The sequence below is a fragment of the Scardinius erythrophthalmus genome (assembly GCF_964197995.2).
Source record: "Scardinius erythrophthalmus genome assembly, chromosome: 19".
In the NCBI taxonomy this organism is placed as follows: Eukaryota; Metazoa; Chordata; class Actinopteri; order Cypriniformes; family Leuciscidae; genus Scardinius; species Scardinius erythrophthalmus.
In genome coordinates, this window is record NC_138239.1 from 25,154,971 (window position 1) to 25,180,313 (window position 25,343).

The 25,343-nt window shown below is 36.4% G+C and overlaps 3 protein-coding genes across 11 annotated transcripts in view; 1 reads left to right on the top strand and 2 right to left on the bottom strand.

Moving 5' to 3' along the window:
* The window catches only part of ralgapa1 (Ral GTPase activating protein catalytic subunit alpha 1), a 72,560-nt gene extending 62,200 nt beyond the window's left edge, over positions 1–10,360 (bottom strand). For 5 of the 9 annotated variants that reach the window (XM_081348028.1, XM_081348030.1, XM_081348035.1 and 2 more), the window contains exons 1-2: positions 9,999–10,360; positions 2,539–2,649 (exon numbers count right to left, since the gene is read on the bottom strand). In XM_081348028.1, the coding sequence (XP_081204154.1) occupies positions 2,539–2,649; positions 9,999–10,104 (217 nt within the window). In that variant the 5' untranslated portion in view covers positions 10,105–10,360. The remainder of the gene's footprint in view (positions 1–2,538; positions 2,650–9,998) is intronic. The other 4 variants (XM_081348034.1, XM_081348033.1, XM_081348031.1 and 1 more) reach the window with 2 other exon arrangements.
* Positions 10,361–10,399: 39 nt separating this feature from the next.
* On the top strand, positions 10,400–17,007 carry brms1la (BRMS1 like transcriptional repressor a). Its single transcript, XM_081347520.1, has 11 exons — positions 10,400–10,565; positions 11,904–12,084; positions 12,290–12,380; positions 12,491–12,618; positions 12,711–12,790; positions 13,342–13,438; positions 13,521–13,610; positions 13,988–14,052; positions 14,136–14,175; positions 15,755–15,881; positions 15,971–17,007. The coding sequence occupies exons 2-11, from the start codon at positions 11,949–11,951 to the stop codon at positions 16,086–16,088; spliced, it is 972 nt and encodes a 323-aa protein (XP_081203646.1). The 5' UTR covers positions 10,400–10,565; positions 11,904–11,948; the 3' UTR covers positions 16,089–17,007.
* A 305-nt stretch (positions 17,008–17,312) lies between these two features.
* Positions 17,313–25,343, bottom strand: lrrc57 (leucine rich repeat containing 57). Its single transcript, XM_081347521.1, has 6 exons — positions 25,068–25,343; positions 24,403–24,546; positions 24,168–24,303; positions 22,538–22,806; positions 22,260–22,445; positions 17,313–19,730 (listed from the first exon to the last, which is right to left on the bottom strand). Exons 2-6 carry the CDS (start codon positions 24,484–24,486, stop codon positions 19,689–19,691), a joined length of 717 nt encoding a protein of 238 aa, XP_081203647.1. The 5' UTR covers positions 24,487–24,546; positions 25,068–25,343; the 3' UTR covers positions 17,313–19,688.

Genomic DNA, 25,343 nt, shown 5'->3' on the forward strand with positions numbered 1-25,343 from the left:
TCCCGAGAACCTCTACTGCTCTATGACACATGAAATGAATGCTTATACAATGTTCAGGATAATACCGAAAGAGCTATTCTGTACTATAATGTTAATGTGTCATGCAAAGAAAAGAGACTAATTCAAACTATAGTCTCACATAGCCAGATTATATAGTCTACAGTCTCAAATATACTTTATAATCAAACTATCCTAACAGTGTTATTTTAATTACTGCATCAGTCAACATAATGCCGCTGAATTGCAGAGTTTGTGTAAACATATCCACATCGATATGATCAGATGCTTTCTTAACTGTTGTTTTCTCACCGCTGTCATTGTTGTTGTCTGCTTTTGTTATTAAAGGGATACTTCACCTCTGTGAAGATGAATGTGTATTTAAAATAAGTCATTTAAGTAGAAGAAATGTGAAGACATTTTTGAATTTGGAGCTTTCTAGACTAAGAAAAGCCAGAAAATGTATTTTGGCTTATATGGATGAAAGACAACAACTCCCAGAATGCACTTGCTTCGCTGCCTTAGGAGGCCACGCCTACCGGTAAGAGTGCGCAGTTGAAAATAACAAGGCTAGCCTAAGTGATGAGTTTGCCTGGGATTTAGAGACCCAAAATGTCCGGGATTCGGCTTTTGCGTTCTACAGTCGCCATTCATTCATCATGTTTACTGTGGCGAGCAGGACGAGGCTGACGGCCGCGGGAGAACGACGCGAGGCCGGTGGCGTCATTACTGAGACGCGCCGGGTCTCGCGTCTCTCACGGAGGAGCGGGAATTTTCTTAGCAATGGTAAAACGCACATCAACCGATCACTTGTTTAGCGTTCATGTAAACACTACATTCAGATTCACCAATCGGAATGAATTCAGTTAGATTGTAGCAAAAGGTGTGCATGTAAACAATGAATGGCGACCGCAGAACGCAAAAGCTGAATCCCGGACATTTTGAACGATCTCGCCCGCCGGACAAGTCCGGGAAAAGGAGGATGGTAACCCCTACTTACTCAGCTTTCTCCTACTATTCAGCTTTCTCCACAGAACAAGAGCCTGCTAGCTTAGCTTCCAAAGAAAGACGGCTGACACTGTGTACATTCTGTGAGTGAGATCCCTCCCCCTCTGGGCGGGCTGAAAACATGCGGAACAACGCCATCTACTGGCTGTAGTTTTTAGCCTCTGGCCAGAAAATCCTCCGATGACGCAAAATGACGATTTTTGCATCATCGGAGGATTTTTTCCAGACAAAAAATACATAAATCTCTTGTCTCAGGGGGATATGAGGGTGGAAAGCATGGTAATTCGAAAATACTACAGGTTTTCTACTAATCCAAAGCTTAATGCTAAATCCTGAAGTATCCCTTTAAGAGGAAACCGTGCAGCACATCTTTACATATTCATCTAAACGTCCTGTTAGAAGGGTGGATGGCGTTCCAACTTCTTTTTACTTCTAAGCGAACAACAAAAAAGTACTTCGGCGTGTGTATACAGGGGCCTTGGATCACGTTGAGTCTCTTGTACGTTGCGTGGGCATGAGTGCGAACATGAGCAATACGTTTCTGGCTGCAGTTCACTTAACGGCCACTGGTGTTACTGATAACACGGGTTTCTGAATTTTACATATAGCCCCTTTAAACCCCAACCCCTTTTTTACAAAAAAAATTGTTTTCTTTTTCGATAATACAATTCACTCGACTACTCTATACAAAAGCATGAACAAGGGCGCTTAATTGCCTCAGAATTTAATTCATAATGCAATGCAAGTGGGGTCAGTAAGCAAAGTAGCACGTCCTGATTTTGCCGAGGCAGACGCATTTCTGGGTCTACATATTTTGTTGATCCTGGAACAACATTCCTGCCCGAAAATTTAATCATAACCTTATGCCTACCCCTAAATCTAACCCTACTCATAAGTTATACCTAAAATAAGAGGGAAATGATAGGTGACTAACACTGATGTAGAAGCGCCTAACTCAGGTTGTAAGCCTAAACTTGACATAAACTGTAAATTGTTCCTCAAATCTGATTGATTGGGTTGATTAGAATGTTGTTGCAGGATCAACAAAGATGTTAATTCAGAAACATGTTGCACTTGGTGAAATCAGGTTCTGCAAGCAAAGTAATGGGGGCACATTAAGGTCAACTCGTATGTTCGTTTTCTTTCGCTTGTACAATTGCTTGTTGCAAGGATAACAATCTGAACCAGCTAGGCAGTGAACAGCTCTCTGCATACTCAATGAGCAACTGTGCAGTGTTCCGAGACACTGGCTGTGCTCTCTGTGCACTATAATGAGCCCGTGTGACCGGACATGGCTAACTGAGGGCTGGCTAATTTTCGTCATAAGCCATTTCATGGAAACTTGCTCATTAACACTGAATTCCGACACAGTGTGTCTGCAGGGAGCACACAGTGAGAAGGCCAGTTGAAAAACAATGCAAATCGAACCTTGAAAAACATTAAACTATCAAACAACAGTCAGAAAAAAAAAAATCTCACAAGACAAAACTAAAAGAGTGGGTGAGCGAGAAAATAAAGCATTGTAGGTCTTACCTTTCTGTTTCAGGTTAACCTCGATGGTGACAAAATTTTCAAAGAACACATAGTAGATGTACGAGTAATTCTGCTCGAAGAGGTGTTTGAGTTCAGCAGGCTCCGCATTTTCTACAAAAAATAAATAAAAATAACAATGAATCAGCTAGACAATTAGAATATTTTTTTTCAAAACCAAGAAAGTTTTGAACAACAGTTGTACAATTTGAAATAAGCTGGGTTCTGATCAACTCCGGCCGGGTCACCTGGGCGAGGGTGTCTGATGTTGAAAGACCCAAAACACCCAATGACCCCAGGTTTCATCACTGAAGATGTGTCCAACGCATCTGCATGATGTATCTTTTACCTTCAGGTATTTATGTATAAACCTCTAGATTAAAAGAACTTTAGGATCATGACAAACAAACATTACTTCATTGTGTACTGTGTAAAATACCCCTTAATGCATGGTCTCTCTTTCAGGGACACAATCTGTCTAGTTTATAATTTGTCTCTTTCAGCATGCAGGATGTGAGCGGGTCTCTTTATACTGATGCTGAAGTCTACTTCAACCTGCAGCCCAGCAACACAAGTCAATATTTGTGCTTTAAAGCTCCTCCACACAGTCCAGCTCCACTCATCATCCTAATGCAGCCGGTCCTGGTCACAGACACGTTCCCGCAGTGTCCGGCAACCTCAGTCAAGCACCTGCTTCATTCTGTTTATAGAGCTGTGAGCCAGCATGAACACTAGAGTACTAATCACAGTATTAATAACGTAACATGTTCTGTCTCTAAGAAATGCACATTTGACAGTAGCTTGAGTTGACAGTAGGAGTAGCTTGAGTTAGGATGCAGATGTAAATTTATATTCATTAACAAAAACAGTAACATCTGCAAAAAAAAAAAAAAATGGTAACAACCATTTTTATATGGTAAAATTGTAATATTCTTACTGTTTTGAGTTTTATTAAAATTAATAATTGGTCTTCCATAGTAGCATACATTTAGATCACGACAGTTAAAACCAACCATATAGCTGCCATGGTAAAATGCAACTATATGGTTTCTATGGTATTTGTATGAAAAACAGTAGGCTAAATATACAACTTGAACAAAAATATAATGATAGGCTATAGCTTAAATCACAAAAAATACTGTAATTATATTCCCTTACTCCTAATATGCATCTCTACATTAATAATATTATAAAATTCAATATGAAAATCCCACATTTCTGCCACAATACCATGGTGCAGTTAGTGTTACAATAAATCCATGATAAATGATGGCGATTTGTAGATTGAAAAACCTTCTGACTGTATCTGTCACCTTATGTTCAGCCTCGTTTCTTTATCATGGACTTTTAATTTGTTTTCATGTTCACCATGTGTTCCTTTGTTCAGTTTTCCCACTCTTCGTCATTAGTTAATGTGTCAGCTGTGTTCTATTAATCATCCTCATTTGTGTTTGCAAGTTGGTCCCTCACAATCATTCTCTGTCTGATCACCGTTATGTGTAAGTGTGTGTTGCTCAACCTGTTTGCCTGTCTTCTGGATTGTAATTAAAACTTTGTATTTGGAAATTATCTTCTTTTTCGTCTGCCTTCCTGCAACCCACTGTGATAGTTTCTTGCGCACAGTGTTTCACCTGTTTGTCAGCGCTGTTTCATCTGGATTTAAACTAGTTTAAATCACAGAACGAACCTAAACTTTGGACTTTTTATGAATATAATAATATTATTCACATATTTTTCTCCTAAATAAAAAAAATCAATAGCCAATATTAGCCATATTAGTGGTTTCAAGAACTATGGAATTTCAATGAAATTGTTATCAGCTACTGAAATGAAGGGGTTAAGGTACTCAACCACAAAATTCCTCAAAATGCCCATCCCGAATTCAAACTGCCAATGAGCAGTGAGCCAAAGACCTATGAATTTTACAGATTGTGGTGTATATCAAAAAGCTTCGAGAACAGACAGACAGAGGGGAATCTTGGCTGAAACTACAGTACATGAGAGAGAACAGGCCAACGGATGGTGCTACACTGGCTGTAGGAAATATTTGAGATCTAAAATAGAACACAGCAGAGAGCACAAGTGTCTGACAATGGCCCTCATCTTTAAAGATGAACCGAACACCGTGGAAAGAACAACAGCGCTGATGCTCCTAAATTGTCAATCTCAAGGAAAGCATAATGTATGATTCATCTTAAAACCAGAACTAACTAAGATTCTGATGCTAGGATGTGTTGTGGGTGGTTGCCAAGATATGTGCTTGCTAAGGTATTCTGAGTGGTTGCTAGATGGCCACTTTCTCGCCAAAGTCAAAAGAATGTAAGTCTAAGGGAATTATTATTATTTTTATCATCCATCATGCAAAAATCATAATTTCAATCACTTAGAAAAGTAGTTACATATAAGTTTAGCCCTATATATATGAACCGGAGTCAGACACTGATAAAGGAAAGACTCTCTTTGAGAATCAACCAGAGAGTTTTTTCAGCCATTTTACAATGATGGATGAGCAACAGACACAAATACTGTTACAACATTCGCCATGCGCTATAATGAAGCAACACTGTACACACACAAACATGTTGAACATGTTGCCTCATGTTCACTTATTAGGCCTATTTGTTGTACAGGTGCTCAAGTGGCAAATGTGACATGATGCCTACCAATACCGAACAAGAAAATATATGCTGCATGGAGATAAAAGAGGTATTATTTTAATTATAGTTGTAACTTCTGTAAACAGATTTCATTTATGAAATACCATTGCCTAACGCAGTTTACTATAATGAAGGTTAGAAGACAGATACAACAGCTTGAAGTGATTCCCTCATGTATCCACTGCCTCTTCAGCAGTTGTGATGTCTGGAGTACATTAAGACTGTTATGTTCACTCTTACGTCCAACAACAAAACACCTGAATTGCTTACAAGACATACTTGTCGCTACAGCTGTTCGGGTGTGGAGAAAATGGCAGAATGTGTACAGCTCACTCAGGGTGGAAACTGTGCTAATACGGCAGAATCCGTCAGCAGTCGCGGGCAGAGCCTATAGCGATGTGACGTCACATTGTCCGAAAATTAAACCGGCTTGTTCTATGAGACTGTTGAGGTTTTATGGCGATTAAAAAATAGGAGTGGGTGGATTTGTATCATTTTAGGGTGGTTGTGTACTAGGGGTTGCACAGACTAGTCGACTTTAATGCTCTGCCATGATGCTTTAAGCTTGACGTCGACTAGTCGCTAGTCATGGCCTAGACTAGACTAGAGGACGCAACAGGATAAGAAATCTTTTAAGTCCACTTTTCCAAACAGTTCAAATGACAACTAAATGCATACTCAGAGAGCAGTCCACAAGATATGTTTGATTATACGATCTGGATGCTCAAAACTGATCGGGAGAATGCACGTTTTAAAGAGCTTATTGTACACGTAAGTTAATCTTCATTCTCTACTGCATGCTGCATTGTAACACACACACACACACACACACACACAGAGAAGCTCGCACTTCACGTGCAGATCGCGTGCACAGAAACATTCAGTAATGCAGAAGTGCATTCTCAACACTGTTCTGTGATTTATCAATAAAATAGCTTAGAAGCCGAACATTTCAAACATATTATATTTCTTAGTAGTGCTGCACGATTAATCATATCGCAATCGCAATCGCGATGTCAAGCCTACGCGATTATATGACGCAAAATGCTGCGATTTTATATTAAATAAACAAATTAACGCAGCATCTGTTAATTTTTGGCATCCTTTGGCTAGTGTTACATGATCCCGCTCTTATTCATGAACGTGAAGAGTTGTGACTCGTGAGAGAATGAGGCGCGTGTGAGATCCGCGTCTCTGACAGTATCGGCTGGTCTTAAAGGGACAGTACACAGTAGCCACTAATTATATCTGTCGCTAAAGTTAATCAAAGAACAAAGGCAACAGAGAAAAACACTCACTGCTCTTGACTAAAGAACTTTTTTCTTTAGGCAGATTATCACTAATCTGTGTGTGCATTTATTTTCCTTGAGAACCAAGCAAGTTGACTCATGAAACCATTTGTTTATTATATCGCAATCGCAATATTGACCTCAATTATCGCAATATGACATTTTCCCCAAATCGTGCAGCCCTATTTCTCAGTAACTAAAACCCACAGCTTCACTATTAGAGGCGCAGCCGAATTAATTCACACGCAATCACTCTCTCACTAATGCATTCATAAAAATGTGCTACTTAGGCTAATCTGTATCTGATTTAGAACGAGCAGAAATCTGTGAGAAAGAAATATAACGACATAAAGACAAGAGAACTGATAAAAAATAAGCTGTTATGTAGGAGCAATAGCCTTGTGAGCATCACTGTCTGAGTCATGCCGTAGATGTGCACAAGGCAACCCACGTTCGAGTCTCAGCTCGATGTTCAAGCTTATTTGTTCATTAATGACGTCATCAGCGACTTTTGTCACATAAATGTCAACTTTAAAAAATCTGAAATCGTTCAACCCCTATTGTGTACAAACACTGCCAACACACATTTATGTTCAAACAAACACCATATAAAACTGAATTTTGCATAATAGGTCCCCTTTAAAGTAAAAGTACACATTTAAATCTACTCTCAAAAGTACAAATTTTACAAGTACAAAAGTAAATGTAATGGAGTCAATGAACTTCGTTACTACCCACCTCTGTATATGTGCAATAATCATAGTGGTGTAGTCATTTCAATATTGAAAATCAATCAACCTTAAGATCTCGGGCAGTTCACAAGTTACTGAGTGTGCAGCGATCTGTTGAGAGCCATTTAATGATTTACCTCATATAAAATATGACTGTTGATCACAACAGCAATTCTCAAGCTCAGCAAGGCAATTGATCTGTGCACAGAAAGGATAATGTACTGTAGTAATGCAGGATGTCAAGCTTTGAACTAAATAAATCTTAAATTCACATCAGAAGTTAATTTTAAATAGATGCATTTCAATAACAGGTAGGCCTAGTTCTTAAAAAGTATTGTGTGCTTCCTAACAGAGCACTTTCTCAAACACACCCATCCGTTTATTTAGGCTACTTCACTTCCTCAGGTCCACAAATGCACGAAAGCTGTTGTGCACAGGGTCTGATCAAGGCCATAATAAGTGGATGTGTGAATAATGTTTAATAATGTTGAGCTTATAACTTCAGGGAAACTTCACTTCATATAATATGCATTTAAAATATGCAAGGACCTAGTGATACATACAACACAACATTAAATTAAAAACTTGGTCATACCATACCCTGATCATGATATTTTGCAATTCTTTGTTTAGTGCATTCAAAACTGAAATATGTTCAACACCATTCAGATGTCAGGAATCAGTAAGATTTAAATAATAATAATAATAATAATAATAATAATACTTTTATGCAGCAAGGACACATTAACTTGATGATAAGTGACAGTCAATACATATAAAATTACTAAATGCTGTTCTTTGGAACATCCTGAAAGTATAATAAAAATGTATAATGGTTTCCACAAACGTGATATTAGGCAGCACAACGGTCACAGGAATAGACTTTAAAATATATTACACCAGAAAATGTTTACATTTTTAAACTGTAATAATATTTCACAGTATTACTGGTTCAATGCATTTTTGACCAAATAAATGACTTGGTGAAAATAAAAGACTTTCAAAATAATTAAAAAATATTACCAACCCCAAACTTTTTGAACTGTAGTGTATATTTCTAACTTGTTTGTTTTGGGAAAATTAAAATAAGTAAGCAAAGCCACCACAGTTTTGCTCCTTTTCCCCTATAATTGTGAAAAGTGCAGAAACTAAAACTATATTTTTTTCTGCCATGCTGTTATGGTTAATTCTTTGAAATACACATTATATTTTACCCACCTCTACTAACAAGTACACTTTCTTTTAAAATAGACCTTAAAATATAATACATTACAACATTAAAACTATGTGTGTTACTATGAAAATCATTTTAACAATCCTTTTTTTTTTTTTTTTTTTTTTTTTGCTGTAATGGAAGCAGTTTCCTTGCCATTCATAGCAACATCACATTTTCAGTTTCAAAACAATCATCAGTGTACACAATGGCACCAGGAAGCCAGATAACAGTAACACCACACAGAGCAATCAAGGAAACAGGACAGTAACTACTCCACGGCAGGCCAACATCTCTAACAGGACTCTTTAACCAGAGACACTTCACTCAAAAATCTGGGATGTTACATAAACCATCCACATGTCCAACATTCAGGAAGTCAGTGCAGCTAAAACAACTCAGGAATCTGAGGGAACTGGCCTGAGACGGATTCCTTCTCGGACTTCCTTGACTAATCCCAAAGGAAGTGCTGGTTTATTTCTGTTATTCAGTGACATCCCACCCATTCCTAAAGAACCAAATCTTTGCTGTCCCCCACCCAAAACATGAACTAATCTCCACTGGTCAAGAGGCATCTTTTTCCTTCGATTGCATTTTGCATGACAGGCCATGAATTTGAGTGAGATTTATTTCTCTCTCTCTCTTAAAAACAACAAAACAAAAAAAGTTCAGGGATCCACTTTATTTAAAGTTGACAGTTACATTGTACTTACTCAAATACTGAGTAATATTAACTACATGCACTTACGGTTAGGGTTTGGCTTAGAGTTAGTTACTTTAATTATGAATCATTTACTGTTATTACTAAGTAACGTGTAACTACGCCACTTTAAAATAAAGTGTTACGAAGTTCAGATCTCTGAACAAATACTGTCTTGTTCACACCAGATTTTAATTTATTACTTAATTTAAGCAAACTGCACGTTTTGGCGTGTGTTCAAAAGAGAATAACTGAGTATATGAGAATGACTCTGAGCAAAATTGTCATACTCTTCTCAACTTCTAAACATCCTATCACAATGTGAGCCATCACATGCAAAATGATTCATTCAATTATATGTATATGAAGTATATAATTGATATGACACAGATAGATAGATAGATAGATAGATAGATAGATAGATAGATAGATAGATAGATAGATAGATAGATAGATAGATAGATAGATAGATAGATAGATAGATTGATAGATAGTTTATTCACTTACAGACAGAATAACCAATTGAACTTAATGGAAAAACTGTCAAAATGTGCAAACCTCAGATTCACTGACATCTAAAGAGGTTCCAGTGAAACCAATGCATGTTTTATCAAAACAAAACCCACTCCAGACAAAAAAAAAAAAAACACTCAACCATACAAGAGAAAAAGACTGTATATCAAATCACTGTATATCAGACCACACTTCCAAAATGCAAACTTGTCAAATACTGTCAAAGGTGTCACAGAATTGCAGGTAAACAAACACCATGATTGCTGATGGTGCCTTCATTCTCCTCTCTACATAGCATGTTAGCTCCATGCAAGGTAACATTAGGTTCATAAAATAAATACAAATAATGTTATTTCTCACCAATAACGATTCGAAGATGTTTCAATCTTGTCAGCACGTCTTTCTTGGGGTCCAGGACTTTCTGTGTCGATTTCCTGACATCTCCATGAGGTTTTTTAGAGAACATTCCGAGATGTTTTGAAGAGCTAATGATAATCTTCCGTTAATTTCCTCATACATGGAAGGGGTTGTCAAATTCACGGCTCGAAAGCAGTTATGGGTTGTAAGGAAACGGGAGGAATTAGTGGTGAGGCGTGCATTTTTGCAGAGGAGGTCAGACAAAAGAAAAGAGCAAGCAGCCCTCCTCTGTGTGTAAGTGTCTTGTGAACTACACAGTACACACCTCTCTGAAGATCTGAAAAAACATGGCGGTCGGAGGACGCGACATGAAAAACACCTTCATCGATGCCAGAGTCATCCAACACAACCACACACATCCAGAAACACACCCGACAAGAGCGATATTATTTTATTATTTTATTTTACATTCATAAACAGTGTTTTTGCATAATTTATGTAAAAATAGATCATTGCACTTCATATTTGATAATAAAAAGGTGTGAGACATTTCTAAACTGTTATAAGGAGGTATGTTATATTTTTGTATTCTTGATTGAAAGGTTTTTTGTGTTTATATTTTTATGTACGCTATTCTATAATTTCTACGCTATTTATTTTTCTATTTTTCATTATATTGCTTGCCTTTGTGACTCAATGAAGGGTCAATTTCTGTTGGCTAATAACTGTGGACAATTTTGACAAATAAGCTGATTAAAAAAACAACAACATTTAAACATTTAAAAATGTAAACATTCAAAACAACTCTCTTTTACATTTATTATAATGTTGTTAAAGTTTTTGAGCAGTATTATGTATTTATCATTGTGAATATAAATTATACTTTACGAAAGACAATATATTATGAAATAATGAATTCAACATCTTTGTTTTGTTTGTGTCGATTCATAAGCAGAAGTCTGCACACTTCACTCCTAAGTTCCACTTAAGTTTTTAAGTAAATAAATGTGAGGTAGTGCAGTAGTACATATTTGTTGTAAGTTGTTTCCCCATAAACTTGTTCTGTAGGAATACTAGTCTATTCAAGCAAACAAGTAAAAATAAATAAATAATAATAAACGTAATACAAATTCAAACTTAATCTTCATTGTTTAGTATAGTCAAATCTAGTTTAAAAAAAATGTATTTCTAAAATAATATACGTCTTCTCCTTATATTATATAATTTATTTTTGCCATATTCCTTAAGTAAAATAAATTAATAAAAAGAAAAAGAAATCGAAAGAAAGATGTTTATTTAATAATGTTTGGTTTCAGTATTATTTTTTGATTGTCAAGTTGTGTAAAAATAAACTGGATGAACAGAAACTCTATTCCAAAATAAATCATAATAATTAATAAATAATAATAAATGAGAATTTAGAAGTTTACTTGCTACAATGAAAATAACACAATCATTCCATCTAGTCGTCCATTGATTTATACAGCCTGTTTTTATAGTAGTAAACACGCTCTCCACAGGACGAGTGACTGGCAGGGAAATGTAGTTCTTTAGATCACTATGAACCATATTACCGGAGATACATGTATCACCATAAAACTACAACCCCCAGAAGCGCTACAACAGCTCACATTCCGCGCCACTGTCCCAGCTTTTCACAGGGTAGCATGGCTTAATGAAGCAAAAAGAGATTTTTTTGTGGTTTACAAACATATTAAACGAGCTATAGCTACTTATAAGCAAAAGCCCCCTGTTTCGATTTCATCAAATCCAGACTAAACGAACTACTAGTCATTTGCAGGATTTCAACGTTTGTTGTTAGCATGATACATCTAGATGTATGTTTTGTTTTTAGCAATAACATCAAGCTAACAAAAACATCTGCTCACAAAAAGCATTGATTTAAAGGTGAGAAGCAGCTTTCACGGTAATCTTAGTCGAATAAAAGACAGGATGCCAGTGCACTCGAGAGAAAAGAAGGAGAGCAACCATGAAGAGATGGAGGTGGATTTCGCAGAGCAAGAGGGGAGCACTTCAGAAGATGAGGATACAGAGAGCTCTTCTGTCTCCGAGGATGGAGAAAGTTCAGGTATCTATCTTTCTACCTATCGTCTGCCTGTCTATATTACAATGAGACAATAATAATATTTTATGTATGTATTATTGTATCATTGAGGAATTGCTGGTCCCTGTTTGACAGTCAGTTGACAGTCCACTTCACATACTGAGCCTGATTCTGTTACTTCTAATTTACTTGAAACATATGAAGAAATAAACAGTCTGTTTAATTACAGAAATGGACGATGAGGACTGTGAAAGGAGAAGGATGGAATGCCTTGACGAGATGACCAATCTAGAAAAACAATTCACTGATCTCAAAGACCAGTATGTACAATCTTCTTGTTTGAATTGAATCTGTGCATGCAAAAGTGGAATTTACACGTGGATTTTTCCACTTTTCCACATTGGTCACTAAGTGTGCATGCTTTTATTAGGTTATATAAAGAAAGACTCAGTCAAGTTGACGCCAAACTCCAGGAAGTGATGTCAGGAAAGGCCCCCGAGTACCTGGAACCTCTTGCAACTCTTCAGGAGAATATGCAAGTCAGAACTAAAGTTGCAGGTCAGTCCAAACCGAGCATGGGGTTTTTGTTCTTTGAAATACTGATTTTTATTAGGTAAGAAAGTGCATTATCTCACTGATTATATTCATAGGTATCTACAGAGAGTTGTGCTTGGAATCGGTGAAGAATAAATACGACTGTGAAACCCAAGCAGCGCTCCAGCACTGGGAGGTGAGATTTACAGTTGTAATCCACTATTACTTAAACAAGGGTGCATGCTTGTCTTGCTGAGTCATTATAGAGCCATACAGAAGTGTTTATATTGCTTGAGGCTGTTAGTCAGTTACCACATTTGAAGCATGCATCTATTTAAATGCACTTTCAGAATTAAAGTCAGCATGAAACAGAAGTTGCGATAGTCATATATCCGAGTGAAACGGCTTCTCGAACAAGAGAAGAAAATGGGCTGGACTTGATATTGTCCATTGGGAATTGATTGGATGGTGGTTGTTTGCTATTGGTTGATCTCATGTGAGTGACAGGTTGCCCCGCCCTTGCGCCAGTAAACACATCATCAGAGAAAAGAAGAGATGTCGCTGCAAAGGGAGGGGAAGATATTTTGATTAATGATTATGAGGGAACATACATTTTCAAAAAATAATGATGTGCACGGATAAATCATTTATAATAAATACTTCAACATTCCAAAAAAAGAAGAGCCAGTTATGATTTCATTGTGACTTTGAATGTAACTCTAATTTGGTTCAATTTACTTCTTCTAGAGTGAGAAACTCTTATTATTTGATACGGTTCAGAGTGAACTGGAGGAGAAGATCAGACGTTTGGAGGAAGACCGACATAGTATAGATATTACCTCAGGTACTGGAATTGTTAATACGGTCACACATCATTTTTGTGTTTTTGTGTTATTTATGCAATCTTTGTCATATTTCCCCTTTAGAGCTCTGGAATGATGAGCTCCAATCAAGAAAAAACAAGAAGAAAGATCCCTTCAGTCCAGACAAAAAGAAAAAGCCTGTTGTTGTGTCAGATATCCTTTACTACAACATGCAGTATTTAACTACTATGGAAGCTTGTTTCCACCGTGGAATAAAAAAAGAAAAGAAAAGAAAAGAAAAGTTGATTGCGACTTTTTATCTTTTTATTATTTTGTACAATTCTTTCTGACTTTTTTTCTCAGAATTGGATGATATAAAGTTGCAGTTGCTTGTTATAAAGTTAGAATTGAGAGATATAAAGCTGCAATTCTTTTTTTTCCTTTAAGACTTCATAATTCACAATTATGATTTTATAACTCGCAATATCGACTGTATATCACGCAATTGTGAGAAAAAAGTAAACTACAATCTATCTATCTAGAATTTGCTTGAATAACAGTATGATTTATGAGTTTCTTAACATGTTCACGGCCATATATAGTTTACATGTTGCAAGACCTGGATATACTGGAAGACTGGACTGCTATTAGAAAGGTTAGACTGTCAAAAACTCTTCTTTGTTATGTGAAGACATTTTTATTATTTTGTAAGTGATGTATCATGTTACTATCTTGTAGGCCATGGCAACATTAGGACCTCACAGAGTAAAGACTGATGGTAAGATATATTTAATATTCACAACTATAGTCAAATATATTATTCATTTATATATATACAGTATTTACATTATTTATTAGTTTTTGTATAACTGGAATAATTATACACTACTGTTTAAAAGTTGGCAAGATTTTGTTTTACAAATGTTTGTGAAAGTTTTTGAAGTATTTTCTGCTCACCAAGGATGCATTTTTAAAAATAAAAAATACAGTAAAAATGTGAAACATTATTACAACTGCTTTCTATTTTAATATATATAATAATATTTATTTCCTGTGATGCAAAGCTGAATTTTCAGCATCATTGCTCCAGTCTTCAGTCACATGATCCTTCAGAACTCATTCTAATATGATGATTTGCTGCTCAAGAAACATTTCTTATTATATTATCAATGTTGAAAACTGTTGTGCTGCTTAATATTTTTGTGGAAACAGGATTCGGGATTCTTAGACGATTGATTGATTTAATATGTCCTTGCTGAATAAAAGACCCCAAATTCTTGAAGAGTAATGTATGTAATTATGTATCATATCTTGAGTGATTACAACATTAAACTTTTCAGTGACCAACCCAGATTTTTAGCCTCTAGACCACCTGCTGTAACAGTTATAAGTTTGGCACAAATGTAACAGAGTTAAAGGAACACTCCACCGTTTTTTGAAATAGGGCTTATTCACCTTCTTTCCTACATTTAGATAGGTGGGCAAATGCATTTTTTTCTCAGTGCATGCATTGTTTTAGTTTGACAGGGTCGGCGCTAGTTTAGCTTAGCATAATGAATGGAATCCATTGTTGCCAGTTAGCATGTCCTGAGTAAAAGTGATATAAAAATAAAAAAAACCCACCTAATTACTTCTTGTGGCCTGCGTATTCACAACGAGTACAAATAGCGATGCAGATTAACACTAGGCGATTTCCTAGGCAGATATCGACTTATATATTAAGGACTATATTAGGGGGAAGCACAGGCGAAGCACTGCTACTTGGCCGTGATATCTCTGTGCCCAAGTAGCAGTGCTTCGCCTGTGCTTCCCCCTAATATAGTCCCAAGTCAATATCTGCCTAGGAAATCGCCTAGTGTTAATCTGCATCGCTATTTGTACTTGTTGTGAATACGCAGGCCACAAGAAGTAATTAGGTGGGTTTCTTTTATTTTTTATATCACTTTTACTCAGGACATGCTAGCTGGCAACAAAGGATTCCATTCATTATGCTAAGCTAAGCTAGCGACGACCCTGTCTAACTAAACCAATGCCTGCACTGAGACAAAAATGCATTTGCCCACCTATCTAAATGTAGGAAAGAAGATGAATAAGCCCTATTTCAAAAAACGGTGGAGTGTTCCTTTAATCCAAATCAGGGTACACTATTCTAAAATGTCCCTTTTACTATCGTGACCTTGAAAAAAGTCCCTTTTGCTTTGGGAAACTTCCAGGAGTTTCAGTGCATAATAATGTCATCATATTGCGAAGTGGTAACTTGTTAACAAATGCCAGTTAACTATAGACACAGCATGTATGTATGGTTAGTTGATCTGTGTTATATCAGTAACAGTAGAACTTTGCATAATTTGTCGTAGTCTCTTCAAAGAGTGAGAAACACCAGCACAACGCCCGCTCGGAGGATGGACGCTTGTTTTACGACGGGGATTGGTACAGCCGCGGACAAGCCATATGCATTGACAAGAAAGACGAGTATCCTACGAGGTGAGGGTTCCTTACCCAGACACGCTGAATTGCCAAGCTCGTATTGATTATTCTGCAGCATTTTTCTCCTCTGTCTTTTTTCAAAACAGTGCTATAATAACTACAATCAATCACGATGAAGTCTGGTTCAAACGGGTCGATGGGAGCAAGTCAAAACTGTACATCTCTCAGCTTCAGAAAGGCAAATACTCCATAAAACATGCCTGATCTACCTGAGGTCTGATCAGATGTCAGTGCGGCAGTCTGAAATGTTTAATAGTGCCATTTTATGTACAGTATATCATGATTTAAATACCTTTTTTGATGTTTAAAAACAGATACGTTGGTGTATTGTCTGTCATTTGAAATGTGGGGAAAGCTGATGTTATTTTGTTTATTCAACGCAACACCATTTGTAAGATTATTATGCCGGACAAATTCAACCATGTATTTTAATTACAGGTGAAGTTACTACAATAAGGTGTTTTACTTTTGTATTTTGACGACTGGGCTCATTTTCCATTTCAATTCTGCTCAGTTAATGGCGTTTGAACCCAGTTGTGACGTATAGTGATTTGTAATGCCGTGTCAACCTACCAAATGGTATCCTACTTTTATTTTTTTACATTTCTGCCTCATCACTGTGTTCATATGACAGTTTCCATCCTTGGTAACTTTTCAGTGTAACGAAACGCTCTTGCTCGTCCAACATCTTTTATGAAATACAGATGAAGTATTTTTAGGAGTGAATAAACAAGACGTTATCACAACTTCTCAGAGTATCAGGCCTTTATCAGGTGTTCTAAGAAGATGTGTTCTGATGCTGCTCTATTTACAGTCTAGTCAAGCCATGAATACTTTATATCATACATTGTAATGTACATTTCAGCTCTGGTCATTGGTTGTTGTTGTTTTTTTAAATGTGGGGTTATATCACCACCCTTTGGTTTGTTGCTGTACTGTGACTTGTACATTTCTTGTTTTATCCATACTTTTGAAAATTCTGTGCTGAATGTATTTTTGTCAGTTTCTTATTAATTCACATTGAACAAACTTTCAAATACAGCATTTCAATATCATAGCGCTTTGTTGTCCTTAATAAATGACACAATTCAATAGTCTAATTAGAATAGAAATACCATGGGTTAAAAAAGAGACAAGTTGTATAATCTTTGCAAAACTAATTTAGTGAGTGTGAGTCATAGTGTTATCCTTTAATTATGTTTGCCAGATCATTAATACAGCACGAGATGAGGAAGAGAAAACATAAGACTTAAATCATACCTTGGTTTAAATAAAGTAGTGGCCTAAAGTGATGTCCAGAGGGGATATTTGTATAAATATATTTGATATTTAATGACCCTACAAGTTTGATTAAACCATCAGAATATGAGGAATATATTTTATAAAACAAAAATTTAAAATATGAAGGAAGAACAAAACACTAAACTTCATTAAGGTATTTATTTGACAAAATAATTTGATTAAAAAAAGGCAAACTACAGCTACAGGTTTTATTTTACTATGCAAAGCAAATAAATGCACAGAAAAACTAAAATATCAGGAAAAAGCATACATAAGCAAGCAAAGCATGCTGCTTTCAATTTTTAAGTACAACCAACTTAAATTACATTAATTTGACTTTAAAAAATGTATCTTCTTTAACATAAAAAAGTTGAAAATTGCTTAACTTGTTTTAATGAGTTACAGCAATGTAAAAACATGTTGTCATAAATTATTGATCATATAATTTTTTTGTAGTGTAATCAGTTATTGATATTTCTTTGGTTGATATTTTGTGTGTATGACAGTCCAGGCCAAAAATTATGTCCGCACAATTTGGCATGTTTCATTGCACTATTACAAATAAACCAATTGAGACCAAGCACAAATATGCTTTAAAAATGTTTTAATAATATTTGAATAAAGGGTGAAGAAGTCAAAGGGTCACTGCGGGTCTTTAATCAGTGCAGAAAGTCTTAAATTCATAAAGCCATTCATAAAGATGCACATATAAAATGAAGTCTTGAAAAATGTAACAAAATTAAGTGAATTTATGCTTAAAAGAAGAACAAATATCTGTCAATGAAAACTTCCCTTTGAATTAAATAGATTTTTCTGAGCACATTGGCAGATATTTGTTCTTGTTTTAATCACAAACTGACATAATTTTAAACAATTTCACAGAAAACAAGACTTTATATTTTATGTCATTTTGCATCTCAGTAAGACAATTCCACTGGAAAACAAGACAAAAAAAACTGATTAAGATCATAACATTTCAGCAGTGCATGTGATCAAGGTACAGTAAAAGTTATTTACATAATCTAGTGGCTAGGAAGCGATTTAAGCTTTTATCTTTTATAAAATGAATTAAAAACTAAAGCATATCTGTTGGAAGTAAGTGTTGCTAATACAACTCATTGTGTTTCTCCCTAGACATTTACATTTAATAGAGAATATATTCAATTTATTCTTTACTTGGTCATAAATTTACCTGCAGAAACCTTGTGCCAATTTTCCTATAGGTCGGTCACTTTTGGCCACTACTGTACAAGCTTTAAAGAGCATTAGTTAAAAAATTCAGAATTATTTGAAAGAAGCCCTTAAAATGCCCTCAAAGCAAATCATTTGAGTCAATGATATGTCGAGTTGTGTTTGAATATTTATATATGCACTATACACAAAACTGCAAGTTGGTAGTCTTGGTGTGTCAGTAATCACAAGTATAAACACTGTACAGGTAGATAGATGTACTTTATTAATCCTGAGGAGGACATTCGGGTGTAATTTGCTTGACAATTGCATGGCATTGAAATTTGAATAGACAGCGAGCTTTATTCTGCGGCTAAATGCTGTAGCGTAAAAATATTTAGGTGACAGTACATTGAGAAGACGTGAAAGTATAAGCTACCAATGACTGCTTGTGTTACAATTCCGATTGTGAAATTACATCTTTAGATGTTTGTAATTAACACATTACCATTCATGTGCATATATTCAGAAACAGAGTTGACATTCAAGTGTGTAAGTAATAGATTAACACGTAGACACAACAAGAATTGGATTTGCAATCTCAAAATGGCATGAAAATACATAATCCTTCACCAAAATGCTTTTCAGGTTCTGCACTTTTAAAGAAAACATGCAGCAAGTATAAATGTGTAAAAGCAAATTCAAACTGAACATTGTGTTGTATTAACAAAAATATAAATATCCACTGGCATTCGTTTCATTCAGCATTAAGACTTATATGCAGCCTTTGATGTTAGAAAAAAATGGCTACTTCATAAATATCACAAATATTCTTTAACGGAAGTTTCGAGATCACAGTTCAACCGAAATACTGTTACACGACAGGTCACACAATAAAGCTTAAATAAACGTGTGTAATCAAATAATAAAGTAGATTTAATTGTTAGAAATAGGCTACTTTCAAACTCTAAAGCATTCAAATAAATGGATCAATAAATGCATTGCAAATGGGTTCGGGATGTTCATTATGTTAGTTAAAAGAGACGTGGCATTAGTGCGCTCAAAAATAAAAGAAACCATTCTCCAGTGTAAATGTCCTCATAAAGCAGAATCAGCACTGTATTTCAGTTTATAGAATCTTTGCAAAAGAAAGAGTGATGCACGGTTCATACATGTGCTCTCTGTACTGTAACGGTGATGAGCAGCAGGCCTGTGGTCTCTGAGCCGTCGCCGTGAAGCAGTCCTGACCTTTTTTTTCCATTCCCGTCTAGCCATTTTCATGTGTGGTCAAAGCCGGAACCTCTCTACGCTAAATCCCAGCGCAGATGACAGGTGCAGCAAGCCTCGGACTGATCACGCAAATTTCTTCTTGGTTGCAGTGAAACGTTCCATGTACTGAGCAAGGGAAAGACAAAAGCAAGTCATTATATGACTATGTAATATATGAGTATGAGAACTGAATTTCAAATGGCTTTCTTAATCTAGATCGTTATTAGGCTGAATATTGTCTTAAAGGTGCAGTAAGCGAATTCTGAGAAATGCCGTTGAAAGTGGATGAACATATTTTGTTCTTCCTTGTCGTTCGTTCTCCATCTTCTGTGTATTTTTCGCAAAGCATTATTTTGCTTCGCTTCAGTTATGATAAAGAGATTGCGTGTTTGTGCATTTTGGGGGCGGAGCAATGAAGGGAGGTGTGTGTTTGTTCGGGTTGATTTCACTTGAAATCACTTATTGCACTTTAAGACTATAGTTTTAGCATGTAATCATAAATGATCTGCTTGGGTGCAGGTATGAAGTCAGAACCCCGAAGACTGATTCGCCCCTGGTTACTTCAAGATTTTCCTATGTGGTTTTTAATGGGGTTTTTCAATTTATGAGTAAATTTAAGGCACACTATGCAGTTTCCGTTTTTGTCAAACAGCGACCCCTAGAGTCACTGTGGAGTATTTGTATTTAACGTTACTGTCATAAATACCACTCACGCGGAGCCATCTCTGCACTCTTCCGACTTCGGTTTCTTCGTTTTCTTTGTCGACTCTGCCATGATTCACGTCTGAAATGCGTGCTAGTGTCTTCCGTAGAGGCTGCTTCATATGTTGTTGATGTATGTGACGTTGTGATTCTCGCGAGATTTGTCGGGGCGCCACCTCTCAAACTTCTTTTTATATCAGTTGATATAAAAAGATTTAGCTGATTATAAGATTGAAATTTCACTCATAAGTGAAGCAAATAACTGATTGGATCGAGATTTTTTGTTTTGGTAACGCTTTACAATAAGGTTTAACATTAGTTAACTGTATCAATTAGCATGAACTAAGAATGAACAAAACTTCTACAGCATTTATTAATCTTAGTCAATGTAAATTTACTCATTTTAATTTTTAAAATCCAAAGGTGTATTTGCTACTAACATCAACAATAAACAATTAGATTTTTACTAACGTTAACAAAGACTAATTGATGCTTTAAAAAATATATTGCTCATAGTTAGTTCATGTTAGCTAATGCATTAACTAATGTTAACAAATGAGAACTTTTTGTAAAGTGTTGGCACCGTTTATGCCTGAAAGTAAGATCTGTTTTGGGCAAACCAATCACAAGTGGACCAACTAACCTTTTTTTTAGTAAAAAAAAGGGTCCAAAATGCATTGAGATTTAATCACTCAAACTACTTTATATTTGAGGGGTTTTCTTTCTTTTAAACCCCAGGTACCTCAGAGGCAAGTTGTATTGTCAAGTGTAAATAAATCTGAATTAAAATGAACTGAATTGTTCAATTCCTAGCTAGATTTCTTCTTGGATTTTCCTATTACACCTTCCTGAGATGACGGGGTTAGATTGTGTGGGATTTGACTTTGTTTCAAAAATAAATACTTAGACCAGTTTTGTTTTACATTCAAACTTAAACTGTGGTATTTTCCATCTTGGAAAAAAACGTGATATTTATAGAGGATGAGACGCACAAAACTAAGCTGACAGTTAACATTGGACCTGGAATATAACCTAAAAACAAAAGTTTTTTTTTTCATTATGCCTTCTTATAAAAGACAAAATGTAAAGCTAAAAAAAATGAAGGTTTTAAAGGGGTATTTATGCAGCAATGCCATAGAAGAAATGTTTTGGTTCCCAAAAGAACCTTTCAGTGAATAGTTCATTTTTCTTAGTGTGAAGCATTTTAATAATCTAAAAAAACTTTTCCACTATAGGCCCTTTAGCACCGGGTAGTTATAGGAACTTAGTTATAGGAACCAGCTATAATAACCTAGTTATTTTAAATAACTTAGTTATTGCCTCTAATTCGCACTGCCAGTTGGAACTCTCAAGTGATGTAAGCTGCGCTTGTTTTGCGCTTTTATTTTGACGGTGCGGCAGACATTTATTTTGACGGCGCTGAGAACGCTAGAGCTTGAGCACACAGCTCCCATTCTCTGTCTTCATAAGTTTACAATCTGTTTAACAGTCCTGTCTAATGCGTTATTAGATATAACTATTATACATAGAAAGTAGACAGTATATGAAACAGGTCCATTTATAACTGTTTTCCATGTTCATAGAGTTAGTTCACAGAATAAATATATAGGTTATAAATCTGTGTGTGTGTACACGTTTTTTTTTTTTTTTAATGGTGGGAGCTGGTGTTTTACGTGCGTTCGGCTGTGTACACTAACATCACTGGTCTAAAGTAGGAGCTAATTCAGTTCCTCCAAAAGCGTTCCTAGTTCCTGTGGTGCGATCACGCCAAAAAACAAGTACTTTAGCCATTAGTTCTAGGAACTATAAAAAGGTTCCTCTGGTGCGAAAGCCCCGAAAGAAAGAACCTGATGTGGAATGGAAAGGTTCCATGGATGCTAAAGGTTCATCATGGAGCTAGAGATGGCATTGAAGAGAAAAATATAAGAGTAGCCTAAACTGACACAAACGTACTTTATCATATCCTTCTAGGTCCCGCATATCTTTCACTTCGAACAGGTTGCCCTCCACAGACAGCAGGGACACCTGGGACTCTGTGAGGATGGAGATGGGGATAGAGGAGAGCTCCAGACAGTTCTCCTCCAGCCGTAAGACCTTCAGCCTGGGAGTGCGAGACACCTCTGGAGTCAGGGTTGAAATCTGAAACAGAACAAACACGGCAAAAAATGTCACCCTGACACCCCTATATCATGACATGAACATTTCCTGGACGCAAAGAACTAAAAACTCACCTGGTTCTGATTGAGGTTGATTTCAATGGCTTGCAGTTCGGCCACCTCTGCAGGAACCACGTGGATCTGATTCTTGGACAGGTCCAGAACATCGAGCTGGCGAAGGCTGCCGAGTCCAGCGGGAAACTCCTTGAAGTGATTCCCAGACAGGTTCAGGGTGCGCAAGGACTTCAATTGACCCACTGACGCAGGAAGCTGATTCAACTGGTTCCCATTTAAAATAAGAGTCTCCAGCTTCTTGAGTTTCCCGATATCATTTGGTAGACTGGCTGTACACAATAAAAATCACACATTAATGGAGTGCTTAAAGGTTCATATAGTAGAAAACAGGCTTTTTTTGCAATAATGTGTGTTTAATCTACTGTGTAGACACTGCAGTAGAGGAAAATAAGCCAAGCTAAATGCAAAAACACAAAAAATGACGTCAAAATTCCAGTTTTGTCGAGTATCCTTGTAAGCACAGTTTATAAAGAAAAAAGTCTGTAGTGTAGACAGGGGTGCACACAACTGTTGCGCATGCATGGTAAAAATGAACGATGTGCTGCAGAAAACGTGGAGGGAAGCACTTTTGAGTACCAACATTTTTGGGTACAGCCTCAGGGACACGTTTACTTACTGGAGTAGGATTTTTCTCCATCTCTGGTAAGATAGCAATCCTTATGATTGTGTGTTCATTAATTATTAGGGATCGCAGTTGATGCATGATCCGCACGGACCAGGCCTGTCACATGTGATTCGCGGATTAACTGCTAAGTTTAACCATCTTAAAGTAAAAGTTTATAATTTATACGTGTTTTGTCTTCCCAATTTACACATTCAAACGATTTTAAATGCGTAAAAAGAGGTGAAAATCATGACTCTCGTGCTGTTATCTGTGCGCACAACAGCGCACACACCCGAAGTGCGCGCACGCAGAGAGAGAGAGAGAGAGAGAGAGAGAGAGAAGGGCGTTTCAGACAGCACTCAAACAATTGATTCCTCTTTCGTGTTTAATTGCGGTTGAACGGACACATGCACACAAAATGATGTTAAAATACCTGTCTCTGCAAGTATTCACTCGTTTATGTCATAAGTGAACAGTTGAGAAAGTAACCGGATGTGTGTCAGTGCATTCGGTCTTAAAGTGACAGCAGCCTAATATTCCTGCTGTTGTCTATGTCATTAATGTTAATAAAATAAAAAAAATACAGCTTTAACAAAGATGAACCTATATATAATTTCTACAGTGAACAAATATTGTTATTTTACATTTAGACAGCTTGTAGGATAAGTGTGCCGTGTAAAGTGTGAGTACTAAGCAGCATCTCCAGGTGCTCCCTTGAGAACCAGACCAAAAAATTGTGTGCACCCCTGTCAATAGGCATGTTAGGTGTCAACAACCCAAAAATGGGTCATTTAGAAATTGTCACTGTACAATGTACACTACCACTATCAAGCCTAATCAGCACTCAACAGATGTAATTTATATCCAGAAGGACAGAAGCAAATTGAGCCTACTTAATTCTAACAGTCAAAAGAGTTAAAATTACTTGTGTATTAAACTATGTTTTCAATGCAAAGAACTTCAATAACATAAAAAAAAATGGAAAATGTGAAGTTTAACTTAATGTAGAGATTTGTCAACACTTACTCAGTTTATTGCTGCTTATGGTAAGACTCTTGAGTTGCTGGAAGCCTCCTATGAACGCTGGAAGCACCTCGATTTTGTTATTGGACAGATCAACTGTCCGCAGGTTTGCGGTGAGTTTCTGCAGCTCTTCTGGGAACTATATAAACAAAGACACATGAGCTGTCAATAATCCATGAGGACGTCGCTGCTAAGTGCATATGAGTGGGGAATGTGATTACGACAAGCCTATTAGTACCTCTGCCAAACCCTTTCCGGTCAGCTGAAAGACTCCAGTCTTCTGAGATGTTTCCAAATGAGCTTTGAGCGCACTGTTCCCCATTTACAGGATCTGGATGTTGCAGATACCGTTGAATTTAATATCAGGAAATCCACTGGAAGACTAAAATAAAGCAATAATAGCATTTACACGTTATATGAAGTCCAGTTAGCCACTTAAATGAACCATGATTCTTGCATAGTAAGCATAATTTGACAATTAGCATGGTTACAAGTATGGTTTCAATAAAATACAATAGAACGTGTTATGAAAAATAGCAACCTAAACCCACTTTAAACCTATAATTACAAACGACAAAGATTGAATTACTGTATTTTGTTACTATTAGATTTATTCACTGACTCTTTCATTCACTAATTATTTAGTAAGAACTTACATCAACATTTCGGCTAAAATCTCATTATTATAGTAGTTGTTACCATAGTAAAAGCATGGTAAATATGGAAACCAGAAAACATTTACGTAATCTCGGAGCTAAACAAACACATGAACAAAACCTTATCTGTCAGCACTTTAGCGAAAAGTCTAATTAACAACGAGCTGTCACAAACCTGAACATGCGCGCCTGAAACAGCAGTTGACAGCTGTAACTAATATTATTTCAGAGTAATAACGTTACTTGCCTTTAGCCTGCTAGCTCGACTGTAAATCCAGTTTGACAATGTGTAACGTTACAGCAGGAAAAGTTCACAGAATCCCGTTGGATAGAGCTAAAGAACCTTCATTAAGCGCTTAATGAATGTGTAAAAAGGTAATGAAATATGGTTGGATGGTCATTTAAGGTTGTGATCAAATGGTTATCTTCTGGGGAACTTTGTCCATCCCCAGGTTGATGTTTGTTTATGTAGATACAGACAGTTTTTTGAGGCTGCTGCGTGTAATTACACCTCCCGCCCGCT

Excerpts from the sequence above, each read along its gene's own strand:
- brms1la (XM_081347520.1), top strand. The coding sequence starts at position 11,949 with ATGCCAGTGCACTCGAGAGAAAAGAAGGAGAGCAACCATGAAGAGATG. Across the intron at positions 12,791-13,341 it reads CAGCGCTCCAGCACTGGGAG|AGTGAGAAACTCTTATTATT; the intron begins GTGAGATTTACA and ends TACTTCTTCTAG. Across the intron at positions 15,882-15,970 it reads AAAGACGAGTATCCTACGAG|TGCTATAATAACTACAATCA; the intron begins GTGAGGGTTCCT and ends TTTTCAAAACAG.
- lrrc57 (XM_081347521.1), bottom strand. The coding sequence starts at position 24,486 with ATGGGGAACAGTGCGCTCAAAGCTCATTTGGAAACATCTCAGAAGACT. Across the intron at positions 24,304-24,402 it reads CCGGAAAGGGTTTGGCAGAG|TTCCCAGAAGAGCTGCAGAA; the intron begins GTACTAATAGGC and ends TTGTTTATATAG. Across the intron at positions 22,807-24,167 it reads CATAAGCAGCAATAAACTGA|CCAGTCTACCAAATGATATC; the intron begins GTAAGTGTTGAC and ends TATTGTGTACAG.